General features: G+C 35.4%; 1 protein-coding gene across 3 annotated transcripts in view; it reads right to left on the reverse strand.

Annotated features, from left to right (window-relative positions):
• Window positions 1–24,573, reverse strand: part of PDS5A (PDS5 cohesin associated factor A) — a 152,276-nt gene that overhangs the window by 72,017 nt on the left and 55,686 nt on the right. For all 3 annotated transcript variants that reach the window (XM_057725936.1, XM_057725933.1, XM_057725935.1), the window contains exons 6-10: window positions 17,655–17,781; window positions 15,010–15,090; window positions 12,703–12,843; window positions 2,456–2,571; window positions 153–247 (exon numbers count right to left, since the gene is read on the reverse strand). In XM_057725936.1, coding sequence (XP_057581919.1) covers window positions 153–247; window positions 2,456–2,571; window positions 12,703–12,843; window positions 15,010–15,090; window positions 17,655–17,781 — 560 coding nt within the window. The remainder of the gene's footprint in view (window positions 1–152; window positions 248–2,455; window positions 2,572–12,702; window positions 12,844–15,009; window positions 15,091–17,654; window positions 17,782–24,573) is intronic.

Genomic DNA, 24,573 nt, shown 5'->3' on the forward strand with positions numbered 1-24,573 from the left:
TAAACATGAAATCCCTTACTAGTCCATGACTGCTAGAGACCTGAAATAGTACCAGAGTGAAACCCATTCAGAAACCGAAGTTAAAGTCAAAGCGCACAACTAAAAGGTATTTGTGTGATTACTCTCGTATTTCAATAAACCAGCTACCTTACCTGTGAGATCCTTTGCTAAATCTGGGTGATTCATTAAACAGTGACTCGCAAATTTCACACTTTCTAATCTCACAGGAACGTGAATATCATTAAATCTACACAGAAAAAGATTGCTAAATATTACTTGTAAGGCAAAATAACTATTTTCAAATAAAGTATATCAACAATATGTAAATACCTATAAACAACAGTTACTAATTAGAAAATGTTATTAAAATGACAGTTAACTTGTTCTGAAGGAAGAATATAAAGTAAAAAGATACATAATTTCACAAAAATATTTTTTACAACAGGATTTTTTCACCATGCTAAAACAAAAAACAGTATAAACACATGCCCCAACCGAAACAACCTACACTGGAGAGCCAAAAATTGGAGCTTAAAATTATGCTTTGTACAAAACAAACAAAAAATAAATCTTCAAAATGCACATAATCTATTTGAAAAAAGTTTACAGAAGACAGAAAATACCAGAGGAATGTGAGGTAGAAAGCAAATCATATATAAGAGGCAGACCCAGAAATTCAAAGATAAGTACATAAAATACATGTGTCATATTGCCTCATAGAAAAAGTTTCATATGGCTAGGACCAACTTGTAACTGCTCTTTTAGGTCTAACATATTGTAAGAATTTAATAAATATGAAACTCAGTATGTAGATTCAGAACTGCATATAATAAAGACAAGCTGAGCAACTTTCAAATTTTAACTTTATTGGGCAATTTAAAAACATTTATTAATTATAAATAATGTGATTTTATTTACTTATCTTTCATTTATTAATCATCCGTAGTCATTTCTTTCCTCTTCTCAACCCCCTCCCCTCTGGTAACCACCTGTTTTGTTCTCCATATCTATGACTCTGTTTCTGTTTTGTTATCTTTGGTCATTTATTTTCTTAGATCCCATATATAAGTGAAATCATACAGTATTTGTCTTTCTCTGTTTGACTTAGTGCACTTAGCATAATACCCTTTAGGTCTGCTCATGTCCCAAATGGCAAGACTTCATTCTTTTTTTACGGCTGAGTAACATTCCACTGTATATGTATATACCACATTCATCTTTATCCATTCATTTATTGATTGGGTACTTGGTTTGCTTCCATATCTTGGCTATTATAAATAATGCCACAATGAACATAGAGCTAGTGCATATATCTTTTCTGATTAGTGTTTTTGTTTTCTTCAGATAAATACCCAGGAGTGGAACTGCTAGATCACATAATAGTTCTATTTTTTATTTTATTTTTTTGGGCCACATAGTGCAGCTTTGTAGGATTTTAGTTCCCCAACCAGGGACTGAACCTGGGCCCTCAGCAATGAGAGCATGGGGCCCTAACCAACCGACCGGCAGGGAATTCCCAACAGTTCTATTTTTTAATGTCTGAGGAAACTCTATACTGTTTCATTTAGCGGATGCACCAATTTACATTGCCACCAACAGTGCACAATGGTTCCCTTTACTCCACATCCTTGCCAACACTTGTTATTTGCTGTCTTTTTGATAACAAATAGCCTTTCTGACATGTGTGAGGTGATACCTCATTGTGGTTTTGATTTGCATTTCCCTGATGATTAGTGATGTTGAGCATCTTCTCAAGTGTCTATTGACATCTGTATGTCTTCTTTGGAAAAATGTGTATTCAGATCCTCTGCCCATTTTAAAATCAGGTTGACTTATATGAGTTCTTCGTATACTTTAGATATTAACCTTTTATCACATATATCATTTGCAAATATCTCTTTCCATTCAGTAGGTGGCCTTTTTATTTTGCTGATAGTTTTCTTCACTGTGCAAGTTTTTTAGTTTGATGTAGAACCATGTGTTTATTCTTGCTTTCATTTCCCTTGCCTGAGGGGAGACATCCAAAAGCATACTACTAAAACCGGTAAGTGTGTACTGCCTATGTTTTTTTCTAGAAGTTTAACACCTAGAAAACTTCTAGAAAAAAATACAGACAGTATACACTGGCATGGATTGGACCATGATGTCTTCAGTTTCATGATTTATTTAAAAATTTTAAGACTCTGAACATTCTCAGAGGTGAACTATTTATTCTAATGGTATTGTTTTAGCACACACACAAAAGATTAAAACTTGTTACGTGGGTAAATAAGACAAAGGCTTCTTCATAAAAAATTTGTCTTACAATTTATTCTTCAAGAAAGACAGCAACACAGGTACTAAAGAAACAAACACATACGAAAGTTTTGATATATGTGGTTTTAATCAAATGCACCACATTCACTAGCCTCTAAAATATAAAAGTTAGAATCCACAGAACTGTATGTTCTCTTACCGTCCAAGAAAACACTGCCACAGAGGACGATTCTGTGTCGCCAAATCAGAATCTTTAGAACCAAACAATTTAGCTAAAAGTCGAACAACAGCTAATCGCTCTTCTCCATCATTGCTCTAAGGAAAAAAGAAAATGAATGAAGCCTGAGGTTTATTAATCAGATTATAAAAAAATAACATGAAACATTCCTGAGAAGCTACAATTTCATTATTTCTGCTTATAATGATGAGAACTTTAAAATATATTCTCTCATTTACTATGCAGAAGTTGACTTAATTCCATGTCAGATCATCAGGTTCTTTGCTCTTATTTTATACCCTCCCAACTTATTAATTTATGCCTACTTCACTGCTTGTTTGCAATCTGTACAGATGCTGTAGAAATATGAAGATAATCATTCAGTTCTAACACTCCCTAAGAGTCCTAGAAAAAATTCTGTGAAGGGAAGAGCTACATATAATTCCTGTCCTAATCCTACAATTTGATTTCTAACATAAACCCATATCAATTAGGGTTTTGATATGTGAAGTTTTAATCAAGGATCCCCTACTGACTGGAGCACATGATACTGAAGAATGTCATGATTCAGGATAACTCACTGTAATAGAACACCATGAATCATAAGAGGATCTAAAAGGTCAGGTGAACAGAACACTACAAAAAAGCAAAACTTAAAAAGTCGTTTTTTGATAGGGGCCTATTTTCTTATCCTGAATCAATATACACTATAAAAAGTGTTCTAGTTTTCACTAGTGATGTCACTTTTTTTTTAGAACTAATTAATTAATTAATTTTATTGGCTGTGTTGGGTCTTTTTCTGCTGTGTGCAGGCTTTCGTTTTTTAGTTGCGGTGAGTGGGGGCTACTCTTCGTTGTGGTGCACAGCCTCCTCATTGCCGTGGCTTCTTTTGTTGTGGAGCACGGGCTCTAGGCACGTGGGCGTCAGTAATTGCAGCACATGGGCTCAAAAGTTGTGGCTCATGGGCTCTAAAGCACAGGCTCAATAGTTGTGGCACACGGGCTTAGCTGCTCCAAGGCATGTGGGATCTTCCTGGAGCAGGGATCGAACCTGTGTCCCCTGCATTGGCAGGCAGATTCTCAACCACTGCGCACCTAGGAAGCTCACGATGTCACATCTTAATATAAATTGAGTTATTCTGAAATCATATGGTACACGAAACATTTTAAAAGTCACATATTCACTAGGAAAGTAAAGACAGTAACAAAAAGCAATTGCTAATTTTTAAAGTGTTCAAATATTATGTGTGTCTAAGGTAATACCAGAGAGTCAATTAAAAAATATTTATGGGAAAAGATAGTTTAAGTGAAAAAAGAAAAATAAAGACTACAGGATACCATCTTTTCCTTAAGAATGTCTTAACTCTCAGGGATAGGGGTTTTGTGGTTAAAATAGGTACACTTATCAAACAGAGATAAAAATGAAAATTCAAGCTTTAACACTTATAACTATAAGAATGATTTTCTCTGACAAAGTTTTTCCTCAAGCAATGTGACTACCATGCAGATTAGTGCTGCCTTTTGGTAAGTCCAACTGAGTAGCCAACATCTATTTTTTTGTTTTGCTTTCTTTGTTGGGCTGCATTAGGTCGTCATTGCTGCACACGGGCTTTCTCTAGCTGTGGCGAGTGGGGGCTACTCTTCATTGCGTTGCACGGGCTTCTCAGAGCCATGACTTTTCTCGCTGCAGACACAGGCTCCAGGTGCACAGGCTTCACTAACTGCAGCATGCAGGTTCAGTAGCTGCAGCACGTAGGCTCTAGAGCACAGGCTCAGCAGTTGTGGTGCAACGGCTTAGCTGCTCTGTGGAATGTGGGATCTTCCTGGACTAGTGTCCCCTGCATTGGCAGGCGGGTTCTTAATTACTAAGCCACCAGGGAAGTCTGATTTATTTATTTTTAAAGAAACATCTATCCATTCCTTAAATGTCAAACATCAGAAAAACTGGAAATTTTATTTTACTTGAAGGTGACTACTTTAGTAGCTGAGCGATTATTTCAAATGTGATATTTCACATCTATGTAATTTAAATACTGAAATAAAACTAAATGAAAATTGCTCCCATTGCCTTTTTTTTATTTTAAAATACGTTCCTTGAGTGAGGCTGGAATATGATGACAGTGTTGGTAATTTTTTTCTGGTGCAAAAATCATTTGGTGTCTCTCATGTGCAACTGTATTAGTAATCTATCCCAAAGTGAAAATTATCTCACTGAGATATTACCTAATACATTGTTTGAATACATAAATGTATATAATCCTAATTAAAATGGGTAAAATTAGAAATTTTGCATTAATAATTTACCAGTGACTCTCCAAAAGAAATTCAAATTGCCACGCAGTTTTTATTTTTCCTCAACCTTAGTTGGAAAAGGTAACCAACTCTGTTACTGTTTCTAATTACAAAGTAATTGATTCAGAACAATTTTCTGTAACAATTTTTCTCCAACCAAAATAAAGCAATTATGACTGTTTTACAATGTTTTAAATTGGGGAATAAATGTAAATGTCTATCTATCTCTGCCTAACACGAAAAAAGTCTTGAATGTAAAATGTGGAAAATTTTCTGACAAGTATAGCCAAGGCTGCTAAGTAGCATGACTCCAGAGTACCCCTTAAAACATAAGATAAGGGACTTCCATGGTGGCGCAGTAGTTAAGAATGTGCCTGCCAGCACGGCAGGAGGTGAGCACCAGGCAAGTAAGCAAGGCTTCACCTGCCGCTCCCCATCACTCCCATTACTGCCTAAACCTCCCACCCCCTCCACCCCCCTGCACTCCTGTCCGTGGAAAAATTGTCTTCCATGAAACAGGTCCCTGGCGTGAAAAAGGCTGGGGAATGCTGCTATATATAGATTAATTTTAAAAATGTCTCATAGGCAAAAAAGGGCTAACACAGAATACTAATTTGTTATTATAAAATTAGTTTTTGTGTTTTGTGTTCAGTTTAAGCATGCATTTCTTTTATTAAAAAACGGGAGTTTTTTTAAGCAAAAAAAAAAAGAATCTGCCTGCCAATGCAGGGGCCATGGGTTCGAGCCCTGATTCAGGAAGAACTCACATGCTGTGGAGCAACTAAGCCTCCGTACCAAAACTACTGAGCCCCCGTGCCACAACTACTGAAGCCCGCATACCTAGAGCCAGTATACTGCAACAGGAGAAGCCATCGCAACGAGAAGAAGGGGGCAGCTGTGGCTCAATGTGGGGATGGGGATGCTAGCAGTGGGAGTTCTGGGTAGTGCTCACTGGCATAAGCCCTCTCGCAGCCCACCATTAATGCCACCAAAGAGCCAGGACCCTCCAGTGCTGGGTCGCCTCAGGCCAAACAACCAACAGGGTAGGAACTCAGCCCCACCCATCAGCAGACAAACAGATTTTACTGAGCCCTGCCCATCAGAGCAACACCCAGCTCTACCCACCACCAGTCCTTCCCATCAGGAAGCTTGCACAAGCCTCTCAGATAGCCTCATCCACCAGAGGGCAGAGAGCAGTAGCAAGAAGAACTATAATCCTACAGCTTGCAGAATGAAAACCACAGCCACAGAAAGATACAGAAAATGAAAAGGCTGAGGACTTTGTACCAGGTGAAAGAACAAGATAAAAACCCCAGAAAAACAACTAAATGGAGATAGGCAACCTTCCAGAAAAAGAATTCATAATAATGATAGTGAAGATGATCCAGGACTTCGAAAAAAGGCTGGATGCAAAGATAGAAAAGATTTAAGAAAAGTTTAACAGACCTAGAAGAATTAAAGAACAAACAAACAGAAATAAGCAATACAATAACTGAAATGAAAAATACACTAGAAGGAAACAACAGCAGAAAAACTGAGGTAAACGAACAGATAAGTAACCTGGAAGACAGAATGGTGGAAATCACTGCCAAGGAAAAGAAGAAAAAAGAATGAAAACACAGCCTGACACCTCTGGGACAACATTAAATGCATCAATATTTGCATTATAGGGGTCTCAGAAGGAGAAGAGAGAAAGGACCTGAGAAAACATTTGAAGAAATTATAGTAGAAAACTTCCCTAACATGGGAAAGGAAATAGCTACCCAAATCCAGGAAGCGCAGAGAGTTCCAGGCAGGATAAACCCAAGGAGAAACACGCCAAGACACATAGTAAGCAAACTGACAAAAATTAAAGACAAAGAAAAATTATTAAAAGCAACAAGGGGAAAAAAAAAGCAACAAGGGAAAAATGACAAATAACTTACAAGGGAACTCCCATAAGGTTAACAGCTGATTTCCCAGCAGAAATTGTGCAAGCCAGAAGGGAGTGGCATGATATATTGAAAGTGATGAAAGGGAAGAACCTACAACCAAGAATACTCTACCCAGCAAGAATCTCATTCAGATTAGACAGAGAAATCAAAATTTTTACAGATAAACAAAAGCTAAAAGAATTCAGCACGACCAAACCAGCCCTACAACAAATGCTAAAGAAACTTCTCTAAGTGGGAAACACAAGAGAAGAAAAGGACCTACAAAAACAAACCCAAAACAATTAAGAAAATGGTAATAGGAATATACATAGTGATAATTACCTTGAATGTAAATGGACTCAGTGCTCCAACCAAAAGACACAGGCTGGCTGAATGGATACAAAAACAAGACCCATATATATGCTGTCTACAAGAGACCCATTTCAGACCTAGGGACACATACAGACTGAAAGTGAGGGGATTGGAAAAAAGATATTCCATGCAAATGGAAATCAAAAGAAAGCTGGAGTAGCAATATTCATACTAGATAAAACAGACTTTAAAATAAAGAATGTTGCAAGAGACAAGAAAGGGCCCTACATAATGATCAAGGGATCAATCCAAGAAGAAGATATAACAATTATAAATATATAAGCACCCAATATAAGAAGCACCTCAATACATACAGCAAATGCTAACTATAAAAGAGGAAATTGACAGTTAACACAATAATACTGGGGGACTTTAATACCCTACTTACACCAATGGACAGATCATCCAGACAGAAAATTAATAAGGAAACACAAGCTTTAAATGACACAACATACCAGATAGATTTAATTGATATTTACAGGACATTCCACCTGAAAACAGCAAATTACACTTTCTTCTCAAGTGCACATGGAACAATCGCCAGGATACATCCCATCTTGGGTCACAAATCAAGCCTTGGTAAATTTAAGAAAACTGAAATCGTATCAAGCATCATTTCTGACCACAACACTATGAGATTAGAAATCAATTACAGGAAAAAAACTGTAAAAAACAAACACATAGAGGCTAAACAATACACTACCGAATAACCACAGATCACTGAAGAAATCAAAGAGGAAATCAAAAAAATACCTAGAGACAAATGACAATGAAAACACAACAATGCAAAACCTATGGGATGCAGTAAAAGCAGTTCTAAGAGGGAAACTTATAGCAATACAATCCTACCTCAAGAAACAAGAAAAACCCCAAATAAATAATCTAACTTTACACCTAAAGAAACTAGAGAAAGAACAAACAAAACCCAACGTTAGAAAGAAAGAAATCATAAAGATTAGAGCAGAAGTAAATTACACAGAAATAAAGAAAACAATAGCAAAGATCAATAAAGCTAAAAGCTGGTTTTTGAGAAGATAAACAAAATTGATAAACCTTCAGCCAGACTCATCAGGAAAAAGAGGGAGAGAACTCAAATCAATAAAATTAGTAATGAAACAGGAGAAATTACAATGGACACCACAGAAATAAAAAGCATCATAAGAGACTACTACAAGCAACTATATGCTAATAAAATGGACAACCTGGAAGAAGCGGACAAATTCTTAGAAAAGTATAACTTTCCAAGACTGAATTGGGAAGAAATAGAAAATATGAACAGAACAATCACAAGTAATGAAATTGAAACTGTGATTAAAATTTTTCAACAAACAAAAGTCCAGGACCGGGATGGCTTCTATCAAACATTTAGAGAAGAGCTAACATCCATCCTTCTCAAACTCTTCCAAAAAACTGCAGAGGAAGGAACACTCCCAAACTCATTCTATGAGGCCACGATCACCCTGATACCACAACCAGACAAAGATACTACAAAATCGGAAAATCACAGACCAATATCACCGGTGAATTTAGATGCAAAAATCCTCAACAAAATACTAGCAAACAGAATCCAATGACATATTACAAGGATCATACATCATGATCAAGTGGGATTTATCCCAGGGTTGCAAGGATTCTTTGATATATACAAATCAATCAATGTGATACACCGTATTAACAAACTGAAGGATAAAAACCATATGATCATCTCACTAGATGCAGAAAAAGCTTTCGACAAAATTCAACACCCATTTATGATAAAAACTCTCCAGAAAGTGGGCATAGAGGGAACCTACCTCAACACAATAAAGGCCATATATGACAAACCCACAGCAAATATCATTCTCAATGGTGAAAAACTGAAAGCATTCCCTCTAAGATCAGGAACAAGACAAGGATGTCCACTCTTGTCACTACTATTCAGTATAGTTTCAGAAGTCCTTGCCACTGCAATCAGAGAAGGAAAAGGAATAAAAGGAATCCAAACTGGAAAAGAAGAAGTAAAACTGTCACCGTTCGCAGATGACATGATACTATACACAGAAAATCCTAAAGATGCCACCAGAAAACTATTTGAGCTAATCAAGGAATTTGGTAAGTTGCAGGATAAAAAATTAACACACAGAAATCTCTTGCATTCCTATATACTAACAACAAAAAATCATAAAGAGAAATTAAGGAAACAATCACATTCACCATTGCAACAAAAAGAATAAAATACCTAAGAATAAGCCTAACTAAGGAGGTAAAAGACCTGTACTCAGAAAACTATAAGACACTGATGGGAGAAATCAAAGACGACACAAACACATGGAGAGATATACCACGTTCCTGGACTTGAAGAATCAACACTGTGAAAATGTCTATACTACCCAAAGCAATCTACAGATTCAGTGCAATCCCTATCAAATTACCAATGGCATTTTAATAGAACTAGAACAAAAAAATCCTAAAATTTGTAATGGAGACACAAAAGACCCCGAACAGCCAAAGTTATCTTGAGGGAAAAAAACAGAGCTGGAGGAATCAGACTCCCTGACTTCAGACTATACTACAAAGCTACAGTAATCAAAACAATATGGTACTGGCACAAAAACAGAAATATATATGAATGAAACAGGATAGAAAGCCCAGAGATAAACTACGATCAACTAACCTGTGACGAAGGAAGCAAGGATATACTATATCCATAAGTGGTGCTGGGAAAACTGGACAGCCACTCGTAAAACAATGAAATTAGAACACTCCCTAACACCATACATAAAAATAAACTCAAAATGGATTAAAGACCTAAATGTAAGGCCAGACACTATGAAACTCTTTGAGGAAAACACAGGAAGAACACTCTTTGACATAAATCACAGAAAGATGTTTTTTGAGCCACCTCCTAGGGTAATGGAAATAAAAACAAAAATAAACAAGTGGAACTTAATGAAACTTAAAAGCTTTTGCACAGCAAAGGAAACCATAAATATGACAAAAAGACAACCTTCGGTGTGGGAGAAAATATTTGCCAATGAATCAACTGACAAAAGATTAATCTCCAAAATATATAAGCAGCTCATGCAGCTCAATATCAAAAAAACAAACAACCCCATCCAAAAATGGGCAGAAGACCCAAACAGACACTTCTCCAAAGAAGATATACAGATGGCCAACAAACACATGAAAAGATGCTCGACATCACTAATCATTAGAGAAATGCATATCAAAACTACAATGAGGTATCACTTCACACAGGTTAGAATGGGCATCATCAGAAAATCTAGAAACAATAAATGCTGGAGAGCGTGTGGAGAAAAGGGAACCCTCTAGCCCTGCTGATGGGAATGTAAATTGATACAGCCACTATGTAGAACGGTATGGAGGTTCCTTAAAAAACTAGAGGAAACTGTAATTCAAAAAGACATATGCACCCCAATGTTCACTGTAGCACTATTTACAATACCCAGGTCATGGAAGCAACCTAAATGTCCATCAACAGATGAACGGATAAAGAAGATGTGGCACATATATATAATGGAATATTACTCAGCCATAAAAAGGAACAAAATTGGGACATTTGCAGACATGGATGGACCTAGAGACTGTCACACAGAGTGAAGTAAGTCAGAAAGAGAAAAACAAATATCATATATTAACGCATATATGTGGACTATAGAAAAATGGTACAGATCAACTGGTTTGCAAGGCAGAAATAGAGACACAGACGTAGAGAACAAACATGGACACCAAGGTGGGAAAGCGGCATCGGGGGCGGGGGGGGTGGTGAGGTGGTTTGGGGTGAGATGAATTGGGAGATTGGGATTGCCATATATACATTACTAATAAGAAAAAAAATATCGAATTGTACACTTTAAATATATTCAGTTTATTGTATGTCAATTATATCTCAATAGAAGTCCTTAAAAATAATAATAATAAAGTACACCCATAAAAATATCAAACTGTATCAGTGAAGAAGAGAAGGTACAAATAAAGGAGTAATTAAGGATGACTGGTAAAATGAAAAGCTCATAACCCATTTAAGGTACTATTATATTACTCAGTTCCAGCCATCCTGTGTCATGTAAAAATAAGGGCCCAAGGTTGCCAAATCATCTGATTTTCTTTAAAGAAGAAAACACATAATCTGGATTTTTAAACAAAATCTGATTTTAAAATTTACTCATTCATTCAATGTTAGCAACTTTTTAAAAAGAGAAAATTCTTTATGTGAGATTTTAGAATAAAATTTATCAAATAAAACCTTTCTTTTCGGGCCAGATTTAGCTCTTAGCAACCTTTGCTATAGGGAAATGAATCTACAGAAGAGGGTATGAACAACCAATGTAGCTTAACTTCCTTCTGTTTACATTAAGTCTACATATGTAAATTGTAAAGTCCATTTCCTAATTCCTTCCTACCATCTATTATGACTGCCTTGTTTAAGGATTAAAGGGGCCTGACTTTCATATTCAGGCTCTATATATAGACTGGGAGAAAATATTTTAATGTCTTATACCTAGAAATAATTTGTTAGGGAACCACCCATAGCCTGTTATTGAAATACTCAATATTAAAAAACAAAACAAACAAAACCTTGTTCTCTATATAACATTTTCCACACAACAGAGTTTCTTAGAAACCTAGTGAGATGTCTTTTCTTTTATACCATAAACAACAAATGCTTGTCATAAAGACAACATGGACAATTCTTAATTATCTATACCTGTTTTAAGAGACTGAAATCAAAGTTCTAATCTCAAATTATGTTTTAACTGTGTAAAATAATTCATCTTAAGTTTTTCATCTCAAAAATCAAAACTGTAATGTGGTCCTAATTATACCATAGTCTGATTTAAAGATCAAATAAAATATTGGTTACTAAAAAACCTTGCAAACATTCCAGAATATTAAGCAAATGTCAGGTGTTATTTTCTAAAGTTTAACTGGGATACAGGATTGAGTGTCAAGTTTTTTATATTTTTTGAAGAGTTATGAATTCCTTGTTTTGAGGTTATTTAAAAAAAACCCAACAAAACAACAACAAACAGATACACTCCCAAGTCACAACAGTAAAAATTTTCTCCCTGATCTATACTTTGAAAGGGTCATATAGTTAAAATCAAGATCCTTTGAGCACTCAGTTTGAAATCTTCTGATGTTCTAAAAGATATATATAATAACATAATAAATACCATTTAATAACAACATGTATTATAAGTTTCTGGGGTAATACCGTTTTTCATATTTGTTATTTGTGTCACTGTATTTACTAGACATTTAACAACTATGTAAGCTATAATTCTGCAATGTAAATTCTTTCACTGAGATGAGAGACTGTTTTACTTGAATGATAAAAAAACAAAGGATAAAAAAAATAGCAGAGGGAACTCTGCTCAATATTATATAACAAGCTAAATGAGAAAAGAATTTGAAAAAGAATAGATACATGTATATGCATAACTGAATCACTTTGCTGTAAACCTGAAACTGTCACAACATTAATCAATTATACTCCGATATAAATTAAAGTTAAAAGAATGCATACCTTAACTAAATATAAGAAGAAAAACTGAACTCACATTTTATTCTTTTATAGTTAGAGAAAAACAATATGATAAATATTTTTCTCTTAAATGTTAAAGGGCTTAGAAATTATAGTCAGTCCTACCTTCAGTTTGAATTCAAGCTGCGGCATGACAGATAGTAATAAATGAGGATCTATAGCAAAAAGTTCCTGAATCAGATCAAATACATGCTCTGACAAATCACTTACTGATGATCTTCCCAGCACCAGGACTTGATTGAAAAACTACAGGAGATAAAAACAAAAATAAAATATCCATTTCAATTAAAAACTTGAATAGACTTTTTATAAATGTGTTAAAACTATTAGGCATTCCATATACAAGTGAAGGGGATGAAAAAGAACAGATGTTTAAATTACTAATATATATGATAAGAAAGGCTACCAAACCAGAAGAAATAAACATCTAAATATCATCAAATTATGAATGTTACATGAAAGAGATAAAAAGTAATTGAGTTGTTAGCTTTTTTTCAAATTAGGATGACAATTCTAGGAATCTTTCATTAAAACAAAACAATTTAGATAGTTTATGTAATTCATTAGAGAAAAATTTTCTTATAGCAGAGAAAAATTTTTAAAGTTCTCAATGTTTTGGATTTTTATTTAAGTCTGAGTATTTTCTCAATTAGTTTATAATAAAAGAATAAAAAATAAAAAATAAAGTAATAAAGAATAAAAAGAATAAAAAATAAAAAGCCTCTCTGAGACTAGCACTGACAATATATACACTACCAAATGTAAAATAGCTAGTGGGACGCTGCTGTATAACACAAGGTCAGTTTGGTGCTGTGTGATGACCTAGAGGGGTGGGACGGGGAGGAGATTCAAAAGGGAGGGGATATGGGAATATATGTATACATACAGCTGATTCACTTTGTTGTCAGCAGAAACAAACACAGCACTGTAAAGCAATTATACTTCAATAAAGATGTATAAAGAACCCCCCCCCCAAAAAAAAGAATAATTAAAGGTGGAGGATGAGCTGTTTGTTTTTTTTAAACACCCAGAAAGCCAAAAACATTTTAAATCAGAGGACAAAGAGAAGAAAAATGTGATGATACAAAGGCTGATAATTTAAAAGAATTCTAGGAAGAAGAAACAGAGAATATAATATTAAACCACAAATTAAAAGATACCTCCACTCTTTACCAACACACATAAACTTGTGTAAAAATGCTACAGAGGCAGTTGTAAGGAACTGATTTGAGCATATGTTGTTGGTAGTATCATCAAATGATATTTTTCTTTTGAAAATCAACATAACATTGAGTTAGAAAATATTAATATTTATTACACAGACCTTGAAAAGAATAAGAAAAATAGTTTTAACAAAATAAAAAAGTATATATATACACAAATAAGCACAGAGCACTAATTCTGAAAGGATGTATGAAAATCTATTGGTGATAGCTATTTCTGAGAATTAAGAATAGGGTATTTGGGGTTGAAAAGAGACAATTTTCACTGTATACTCTTTTGTACTACTTAAGAGAACCTTTTTTTTTTTTTTACCATGTTTAAGTATTTATTTAGTAACAAATAATATTAATAATTCATACTATTTAATAAACTCTTACTTGGGTTTTTATATATAGAAAATAATTTACAATAGATAAATGATACATTCACAAAGATAGTTACTAAAGGAAAATACTGAAAAAATCTAAATGCAAGACAAGAGGAAAATGATTAGGTAAATTACATGTGAATTCAAAGGAACATTTAAAGTCACTCATCATAAAAAGATAATGTCAAAATGTGGAAATATATATAAATGAAGACAATTCAAAGTTATATATATAGTATGTGAAAAAAATAGGTATGAGTTTGAGCAAATGTTCAATAATGAAATTGCTACATTAAGGTAGTAGAATTATAATTTTTTTTCCAAGTTACTTTGATTTTTTAGTTAAAGAAAGGAAAAGAAAAACTTCTATTCAATAAATTTAAAAAAATTTATTACTCTATAACAACTATTTAAGAAGGCAAACCAAAAAGGTTCAGAAGAATGGCCTAGGGACGTGAAGAAGAAAATATATACACAGAGAGCCACAGGTGAAGATGAAGGGAGAAAGTGCAAGAGATCAGCATATCCAGGAGATAAAAAGCTAAAGATAAACACAGAGGCAGTAGAAAGGTGGGAACTGTAGACAAATTTTCGTAAAATAACATCCTCCATCTTGTGCCATTTAAAAATAATGTCTACAGTTTACAAAGTTATGCTGCATTTGGTTACATTTAGACATAATCAGTTCTTCTATATATTTCTTCTAAATAGATGAAACTGTTTACAGGCTAAAAAAGCCTTTATGTGAAAGGCTCTAAGAAATTAGTACAATGGATTAAGAACCACAGAATTATGGAAAAAACATAGGCAGAAATACATACATTGGCAATGCATGCCTCAACAGTCTGGACTGTCCTTTTCAACAGGACTTTTGCGAGGTCAAAGGACTGTTTATTTAAGTTCTGAAACATAAATAAAAATATGCAAAGTTACAAATGAATTAGTGAATTTATGATCTAGGTAGCACCATTAGAACACCAAAGTCTTCAGGTCTACAAAATATGGAGCAAAAAATATAACTGAACCCCATTCAAGGTTTTACTCAACATCCTCTAGTCAAGCGGTCATAAACACAGAAGTTGCAAATAGCACAACCATGAATCAAAAATTAAAATATATTAGATAATTAGCCAAAAGCCCGGCCCTATATTAAGTTTAGTTTTACTAAACTGAAAATGGACCTAAGCCTTTTTGGTTTTGTTTGTTAACCAATTTGATTGGCAATCACACCCACGTATCCTAAACAAATACACACATACACACGTCTTTCTAACCCATTATCCTCAGTATTTCACTGTCTAATCAATGTCTGTTCTCAGGAAGAGCAGACCTGGTAAGTGTTTCAAGTAAAATTCTCAATCAATTATATTTCTGAAATGCTAAATACTGTCTTTACTCCTCAAGATTCCCAATGCATGGTAACAAATTAAAGGGTCTGAGGAAGCCTGTAGAAAAGATATATATTTAATTTTTAAAAACTTATTGAAAATGGAATTCTTGTGTTGGAGAGTACCTATTAACAAGTCTACACTTTGCAGTTTTAGACCAAACTGTGATTCATTCACCATCATCTTGCACCTATCCCCAAAAAGGCAAGAATATTTATACTCTATGTTAGTAGTCAGCAAACTTTTTATGCAAAGAGTCAGATGGTAAATATTTTAGGCTTTATTAGCCAGCCGTATGGTCACTGCTCCAACTACACAACTCTGGCTATTGTAGCGGGAAAGCAACCATAGACAAAATGAAAACAAATAAGCATGGATGTGTTCAAATAAAACTTTATTTACATAAATAAGGGAGTGGGCCAGATTTGGTCTACAAGCCATAGCTTCCTGACACTTGCCGCAGGTTTTTATTCCACTGGCAAGAGGATAATAAGATTATCTCAAAATTAAGGCAATCTTGGAGGAAACAAATAGGTGAGGAAGATTAAGAAATATAAACTTCCACCTGAAAAATCAATGAGTCACAGATATGAAATGTACAGCATGGGGAATATAGTCAATAACTGTAATATCTTTATACACTGATATATTATAATTAGATTTAGGCAAGCATTTTGAAATGTATAGAAATACTGTGTAACAGGAATTAATGTAGTGGTATGTAGGTCAACTATACTTCAAAAACAAACATAAAAAAAGAGATCAGATTTGTAGTTAAAACGGGGGGTGGGAGGCAGAACTGGATGAAGGCAGTCAAAAGGTACTTCCAGCTATGAGATAACAAGTACTAGGGACGTAATGTACAACATGATAAATCTAATTAACACTGCTGTACATTATATATGAAACTTAAGAGAGTAAATCCTGAGATTTATCTCATCCACAAGAAAAAAAAGTTTTCTATTTCTTTAATTTTATATCTATGAGATGATGAATGTTCACTAAATATTTCATGTTTAAATTAAATGAAATAAATAATTTCACAATGTAAGTCAAATCATTATGCTGTATATCTTAAACTCATACAGTTCTGTATGTCATTTGACACAAACCTTTCTATTTTCTAAAAAAGGTATATTTCCTACTCATTAAAAATACCCTCTAACTAGAATATAAACACCAAATACACTATTCCTCATAAAGTTTTTCCTTTCTTATTTTGCCTGACATAAACTCCCCCTTTGCCATACTCTCAAAATTTTGACCAATTACAGGCTCAGGTAAATTTTTAAAAATGCAAATAATATATAGTAAGTAAGGAGAAGAACTTATAATTGATTGCATCTTACTGTGAATAAGTATAATTGCATATATGTTCATTTAACATCTGATAATAGGTCACTGAACAATTAGAAGAAAAGAGCTGGAGAGTTAAGAATCAACAGTTGGGTAGGCCCGAGTCCATCCGAGTGATGGAGCTCGTAGGGAGCTAAGTCCTTCAGTTTCTTAGGGGGAGCTAGCAGAGAGAAACAGGAAAAGGAAATGGAGAGGAATATACAGCTCTGAATCGTCCTTCTCCCCTTAACATTAACCATATAGTTTCCATTTCTGCCCAAATCTTTTTCTGAAAGTGCCTAAGAAAAATGTAGGACATGGGTTCTGAGATGAAATACAAATTCCTACCCTCTACATCTATGTTACAAAGGAATAAATACATTGCCTTTTCCAAAACAAACAACTAATCAAGACAGTACTCCAATCCCTTTTAATTCCTAGATTAGATATGAGTGGCCAATCATTCTGGAACATTTTTAGTTTTCCAGAGAACAGGCAGTGCTTAACTAAATGAAAATCTTCCACAATATAATATGGTAATCAATATGTCTTCTAAAGACAACAATAGCTATAAGACTAATGTGTGTTACTCTATTTTACTGGGGGCTGGAGAATGCTAATAGGAGTAATGACATAGGATTGCAAATGGTGAAAAATAATTATCTGTGTAGTTATGTGTGTATAATTATATGTGTAGTACTACCATTAAATATTAACCTTTAATATTTTCATACTATACAGACCTTATGTGCAGGAATGAGGTTAATAAGAATGGAGTCCAATAATTCTTGAGTAACTCCATCACCTTCCATGATGATAGAACTCATCAAGTCTAGCATGTGCATCTGTACCTTCTTATTGTGGCTATTGCTTCAAAATAAGGAGGAAAAAAGGAAAAAAAATTAGGCTTACAAAAGAAAATTAAACTTCCCAGTTTAAAACAACTATCTCAAAGGTAGGATTTTCACTTGAGGGAACCATGCCAGTAACGGCAAAGAAACTTTGGCTGCTCTTTATTTACTTTCTCCCTCTGCTGATTATTACAACAGCCAATACTGATTATTACTAATACATCACTGTAAAGTATTCTACAAAAACAAAAACCTTTAAATTTAATTAAGCCCCTATACAATTAGAATTCAAAGAGTTAAACTCAACTAAACAAAAATGTCAACTTCAAAGAAAGGACATCTTTGCTTACATGCCCCTGGATTTTAAAAGGTGATAAAATTTTAAGCAAGGAAACAAAAAAAAAATGTACAAGATAATTAAGGTAGGCAGTTTTTCATCCTTCTTATTCTTTTTGATCTTAATAACTTACTCAAATAAGACAGAGCTATAAACACACACAAAAAAGCCTAAGCCAACACTTCCATATCTTTGCCACTGGATGTTTTAGTTCAACAATACTGAAAACCCAAAGTCTGCTATAAAATGTTTACCAGAACTTATGACTAGAAGGTTCTGAAAATGTTATCTTGCTATCTCTCAAAGAATTTCAAATAAACAAATGAAAAAATCAACAAGGTATAAAGCCAAGAATCAGTTTCAGTCCTGCTTCCTTAGCCAGTGCAGAGTCAATGCAGACCTCCTCAATAAATATGTCTACTGTGGATACAAACTTATCCAAAAAGAGTGGCTAAAAGATTGTTATAAATTAGTAAAACATCTAGGCTTCTCTCCCGACTGCATCTTAACTAAAGACTTAACCTGTCCATTTTCACATTTATCAGAATACATATGCAAAGACAAATCAAGAGAATGATATAGCTTAGTTGTACTACTACAGACACAGGAAAGTTTAAATTAAGACTAAACTAAATTTTATTATCATTTATATATCTCTTACCTATAATCTTTTTTTAAAAAATCAGCTTGAAATAATGTATAATATACCTATTGGACACTTAGCGGTAAAAATCAAAGATGAAAAAATTTAAAGTTGGTAGAAAAATTGTCCCATCGTTAGATACACAGTTTTCTAAAGATACCCCTTTTTAGAAAGGTACACCTTTTGCATATCCTCTCTTAAATATCTTGTTTACTAAAGGCCAAGACTGTGCAAGATCAATTATATAGTGGAATGTGTGTGTGTGGTAGGGAGTAAAGAACAGAGATATTCAGCTTGATGCAAAAAAATGAAGAGGGTATACAGCTTGATAGAAAGGGAGAGAAGGAAAGAGAAACAAAAAACAGACTTAAAAATTATTTCCACAAGTTCCAGCCAAAATTCAATAACAGGGATAGGATTTACTCTCCTACTTGAACAACTAAAAAACTGGACAAAATGATAGATGTAACAGTTTTCAGATTATCAGACATTATACACATGCTGCTGAAAGAAGGTAACAATTTTCCCAGCTTACTTTTCCTACTTGGTAAAGTTTGCAGATTCTGCTAGGATCTTCTCTTCAGTGTAGGAAGAGAAGATTCTAGCAGAGCCTAATGGTTTTCCTGAGTCTGGGAAGGCTATATTTCACAGGGCAGAAAACCACAGGGGAGAGAGCTACTCAGAGAGCAAACTTGCAGAGGGTACCCTCTGAATCTTCAGGTGTTTAGTGATTAGCACACATAAGTGAGGAAATTTCTTGAGTCTGGGGAAGGTACCACCTGAAAGGAGTAGAGGGAGTAATTGCTGGAATTCACTCAGGTCTTAACAATGAGCATGTCCCAACTACAGTGGAAAATTTTATAACTCACGGGCCATCTAGTAATCAGAAGGATAAATCCACATATCCAAGCAGTTCTATGAGCTCCAAGCACAAGAAACAGGAAGAAAACTCTACTATGGAACATCATAATCAAATTGTTTAAAGCCAGTAATAAAGAGAAAATCTTAAGTGGGTGGAGAAAAAGAAGATACATTATTTACAGAGGAACAAAGATTTAACATGACAAAAACTTATCATCAGAAACAATGCAAGCCAGAAAAACATGGAGGAACATATTTAAAAGTACTGAAAGAGGAAAAAAAAAAAAAAAAAAAAGAGGAGAAAAAAAGGAAGTCTATTAACCTAGAATTCATACCATGAAAATAACTTTCAAAAATGAAGGTGGAGATCGAGAAAAAGATGGCGGCGAAGTAGAGAGACGTGGAGTGCATCCCTCTCCACAGATGCATTGGGAATGCACGGAAGGACGCAGTCATTCCCACAGAGAACCAGCTGAACACCAGCAGACGGCCTCGGACACCAGAAAGGGCTGCGGGGAGCCCGACATAGCCGGTAGGGAGGCATCTACAAGGGCTCAAAGAGGGTGAAGCGGAGGAGCTGTGGCAGACGGGAGGGAGTGAGAAACATACGGAGGGTCCGCAGCGCAGCTCAGCGTTCCCGGACCGAGACATCAATCCGCGGCTGAACCGAGGGTCCGGGAGCGGGAGCGTGGGAACCGGAGAGCTGGTTCAGGGTGAGAAACATTGTTGCCGGTAGGGTGACGGACCGAGAGGACAGGAGGGAGGAGGTCCGCGGAGAGGAGTGCCCGTCCCTGAGAGCTGCCCGGCCATGATGGCGGCTGGAGGCTGCAGGCTCCCGAGCGGAGGGGAGGAGCCGCGCGCATAGCCTCTCCCTCTCTTTCGGCGCCTCTGCAACAGGCAGTGGAGAGACGCCCCGCGGGCCACCTAAGGCGCTCAGGGATAACAAGCACCCTCAGGCACTCGGGCGGGGCTAGACTAAAACTCCTTGCAATGCCAGCAGCAGGGAGGCTGCTGAGAGAAAAAAAAAACCAGCATCAAAAAGAAAAAACCCCGAGAGAGGCCCAACTCTAAGACTTTGTGTGTACGCCTGAGCCACCAGCGCCCTCTGCAACAGGCACCTCCAAGCCTGACTGAAACAACAGTGCGCCACTGCTCACTCATTCCCAGGAGAAGGAGCCACTATTGTACCCTCTCCCTCCCCACACACCGAGGCTTACATACAAACAATAAAGGAAGCTCTGCTGGTCACAGAATAATGCAAAAAAAAAAAAAAAAAAAAAAACCCAAGGCAAGGAGAAGGACACTTACAGCTGAGATGCTAAGGAAACAGAAATAGTAGTATCAATACCTATTGAACTGGTCCATTCTGGGATCAGTTCTGGATTTTTTTTCTTTTCTTCTTTCTCTCTCTCTTTTTTTTTTTTTTTTTTGATTTATTAAATATGATCTTAGCCCTAAGGGATCTACAAGTTTTACAACATAATTTTTTAAGGATATTTTTTATTCTTTTTTTTTTTTTTTTTTGCCTTTTTATGTACTTCTATATCTAGCTAAGTTTTTGGTAGTACGGACAAAATATCTCGCATACTTTCCTTTCGTCCCTTTCTTTTATACACTTCTATTCCTTTCTTTTTCTTTGCATATTTCCAACCACATTACACTCTTCTGTTCCCCTTTCTTCCAGCCATTTTAAGTGTATTTTATCTTAACATACTTATAAGCAACACTATCGGTCTGCTCAGACTCCTTGCTCTATTCTCCAGATGATGCACTGCCTTGGTATTAATATTAGGCTTTTGTCTTTATCTTAGTTCTTAGTACAGTTGTCTAATTACATTCTGAGAATCTCCATTCTCTCTGGTGGTACTCCAGCTCATTTCTACATTTGATCCTAGCTTACAAAATCTCCCTGGATTGATGTTTGTATGTGTAGGGTGTTATTTGTTGTTTGTTTGCTTTTGCTTTTGTCTCTGATTTGTTCTGTTTCAGTTGTCAATTTCTGCTGGGTTTCTCTTTGAATATCTGATAGCACACTGGGGTTCTGTCAGGTCTTTCTAGAGCCTTATGTCCTAACGGATTCAATAATTGTGTGTCTTATACATGTATGTGTTTCCTAGACTGAATATTCGTTTAATCCAATACTTGGACATTAGTCTGAGGCTTGGACAGTCTTCTAAAAACACCTCTATCACCAGGACAAGCAACCCCAAAAGCTTGGACAACCATGAGGAAACAAAGAAACCCCATGCAGGCAAAGGAGCAGGAAAAAAACCCACAAGACCAAATAAATGAGGAGGAAATAGGAAAAATGCCTGAAAAAGAATTTAGAGTAATGATAGTAAAAATGATACAAAATCTCAATAACAAAATAGAGAAAGTACAAGAAACAGTTCATAAGAACTCAGAAAAACAAACAGCAATGGATAACAAAATAACTGAAATTAAAAATACTCTAGATGCTATAACCAGCAGAATGACGGAGGCAGAAGAACGAATAAGTGAGTTGGAAGATAGAATGGGAGAAATAAACGCCACAGAGCAGGAAAAAGAAAAAAAAATAAAAAGATTAGAAGACAGCCTCAGAGACCTCAGTGATAACCTTAAACGTACCAACATTCGAATTATAGGCATCCCAGCAGCAGAAGAAAACAAGAAAGGGTCTGAGAAAACATTTGAAGAGGTTCTAGTGGAAAACTTCCCCAACATGGGAAAGGAAATAATTCACCAAGTCCAAGAAGCACAGAGAGTCCCATACAGAATAAACCCAAGGAGAAATACACCGAGACACATATTAATCAAACTAACGACAACTAAACACAAAGAAAAAATATTAAAAGCAGCAAGAGAAAAGCAACAAACAACATATAAGGGAAAACCCATCAGGATAACAGCTGACCTTTCTACAGAAACTCTGCAGGCCAGAAGGGAATGGCAGGATATCCTGAAAGTCCTGAAAGAGAGAAACCTACAGCCAAGAATACTCTACCCAGCAAGAATCTCATTCAGATTTGAGGGAGAAATCAAAAGCTTTCCAGACAAGCAAAAGTGAAGAGAATTCAGCACCACCAAACCAGCCTTACAACAAGTGCTAAAGGAACTTCTCTAAGTAGGACACACAAGAAAAGGAAAACACCTACAAATACAAACCCAAAACAATTAAGAAAATGGTCATTGGAACACACATGTCAATAATCACCTTAAATGTCAATGGATTAAATGCTCCAACCAAAAGACACAGACTGGCTGAATGGATACAAAAACAAGACCCTTCTATATGTTGCCTACAAGAAACCCACTTCAGACAAAGGGATACATATAGACTGAAAGTGAAGGGATGGAAAAAGATATTCCATGCAAATGGAAGTCAAAAGAAAGCTGGAGTAGCAATAGTCATATCAGACAAATTAGACTTGAAAGTAAAGACTATTAAAAGAGACAAGGAAGGGCACTACATAATGATCAAGGGATCCATCCAAGAAGAACATATCACAATGGTAAATATCTATGCCCCCAATATAGGAGCACCTCAATACATAAGGCAAATGCTAACAGCTATAAAAGGGGACATCGACAGTAACACAATTATAGTGGGAGACTTGAACACCCCACTTACATCAATGGACAGATCATCCAAACAGAAAATAAATAAAGACACACAAGCTTTAAATGACACATTAGACCATCTCGACTTCATTGATATTTATAGGACATTCCATCCAAAAACGACAGACTACACTTTCTTCTCAAGTGCACACGGAACATTTTCCAGGATAGATCACATCTTGGGTCACAAATCAAACCTCAGCAAATTCAAGAAAACTGAAATCATATCAAGCATCTTCTCAGACCACAACGCCATGAGACTAGATATCAATTACAGGAAAAAAACTGCAAAAAATACAAACACATGGAGGCTAAACAATTCACTCTTAAACAACCAAGGAATCACTACATAAATCAAAGAGGAAATCAAAAAATATCTAGAAACAAATGACAATGAAAACACAACAATCCAAAACCTATGGGACGCAGCAAAAGCAGTTCTAAGAGGGAAGTTTATAGCAATACAGTCCTACCTTAAGAAACAAGAAAATGATCGAATAAACAACCTAACCTTACACCTCAAACAACTAGAGAAAGAAGAACAAAGAAACCCCAAAGTGAGCAGAAGGAAAGAAATCATAAAGATCAGAGCAGAAATAAATGAAAAAGAAAGGAAAGAAACCATAAGAAAAATAAATGAAACTAAAAGCTGGTTCTTTGAGAAGATAAAAAAAATTGATAAACCATTAGCCAGACTCATCAAGAAAAAAAGGGAGAAGATGCAAATCAACAGAATTAGAAATGAAAAAGGAGAAGTCACAACGGACACCTCAGAAATACAAAACATCATGAGAGACTACTACAAGCAACTCTATGCCAATCAATTGGATAACCTGGAAGAAATGGATACATTCTTAGAAAAATACAATCTTCCAAGACTGAACCAGGAAGAAATAGAAACCATGAACAGACCAATCACAAGTACGGAAATTGAGGCAGTGATTAAAAATCTCCCAACACACAAAAGCCCAGGACCAGATCGATTCACAGGCGAATTCTATCAAACATTTCGAGAAGAGTGAACACCTATCCTTCTCAAACTCTTCCAAAATATTGCAGAAGGCGGAGCACTCCCAAACTCATTCTACGAGGCTACCATCACCCTGATACCAAAACCAGGCAAAGATGTCACAAAAAAAGAAAACTACAGACCAATATCACTGATGAATATAGATGCAAAAATCCTCAACAAAATACTAGCTAACAGACTGCAACAGCACATTAAAAAAATCATACACCACGATCAAGTGGGGTTTATCCCTGGGATGCAAGGATTCTTCAATATACGCAAATCAATCAACGTGATACATCATATCAACAACTTGAAGGATAAAAACCATATGATCATTTCAATAGATGCAGAAAAA

This window comes from Hippopotamus amphibius, chromosome 3 (assembly GCF_030028045.1).
Source record: "Hippopotamus amphibius kiboko isolate mHipAmp2 chromosome 3, mHipAmp2.hap2, whole genome shotgun sequence".
Lineage (NCBI taxonomy): Eukaryota > Metazoa > Chordata > Mammalia > Artiodactyla > Hippopotamidae > Hippopotamus > Hippopotamus amphibius.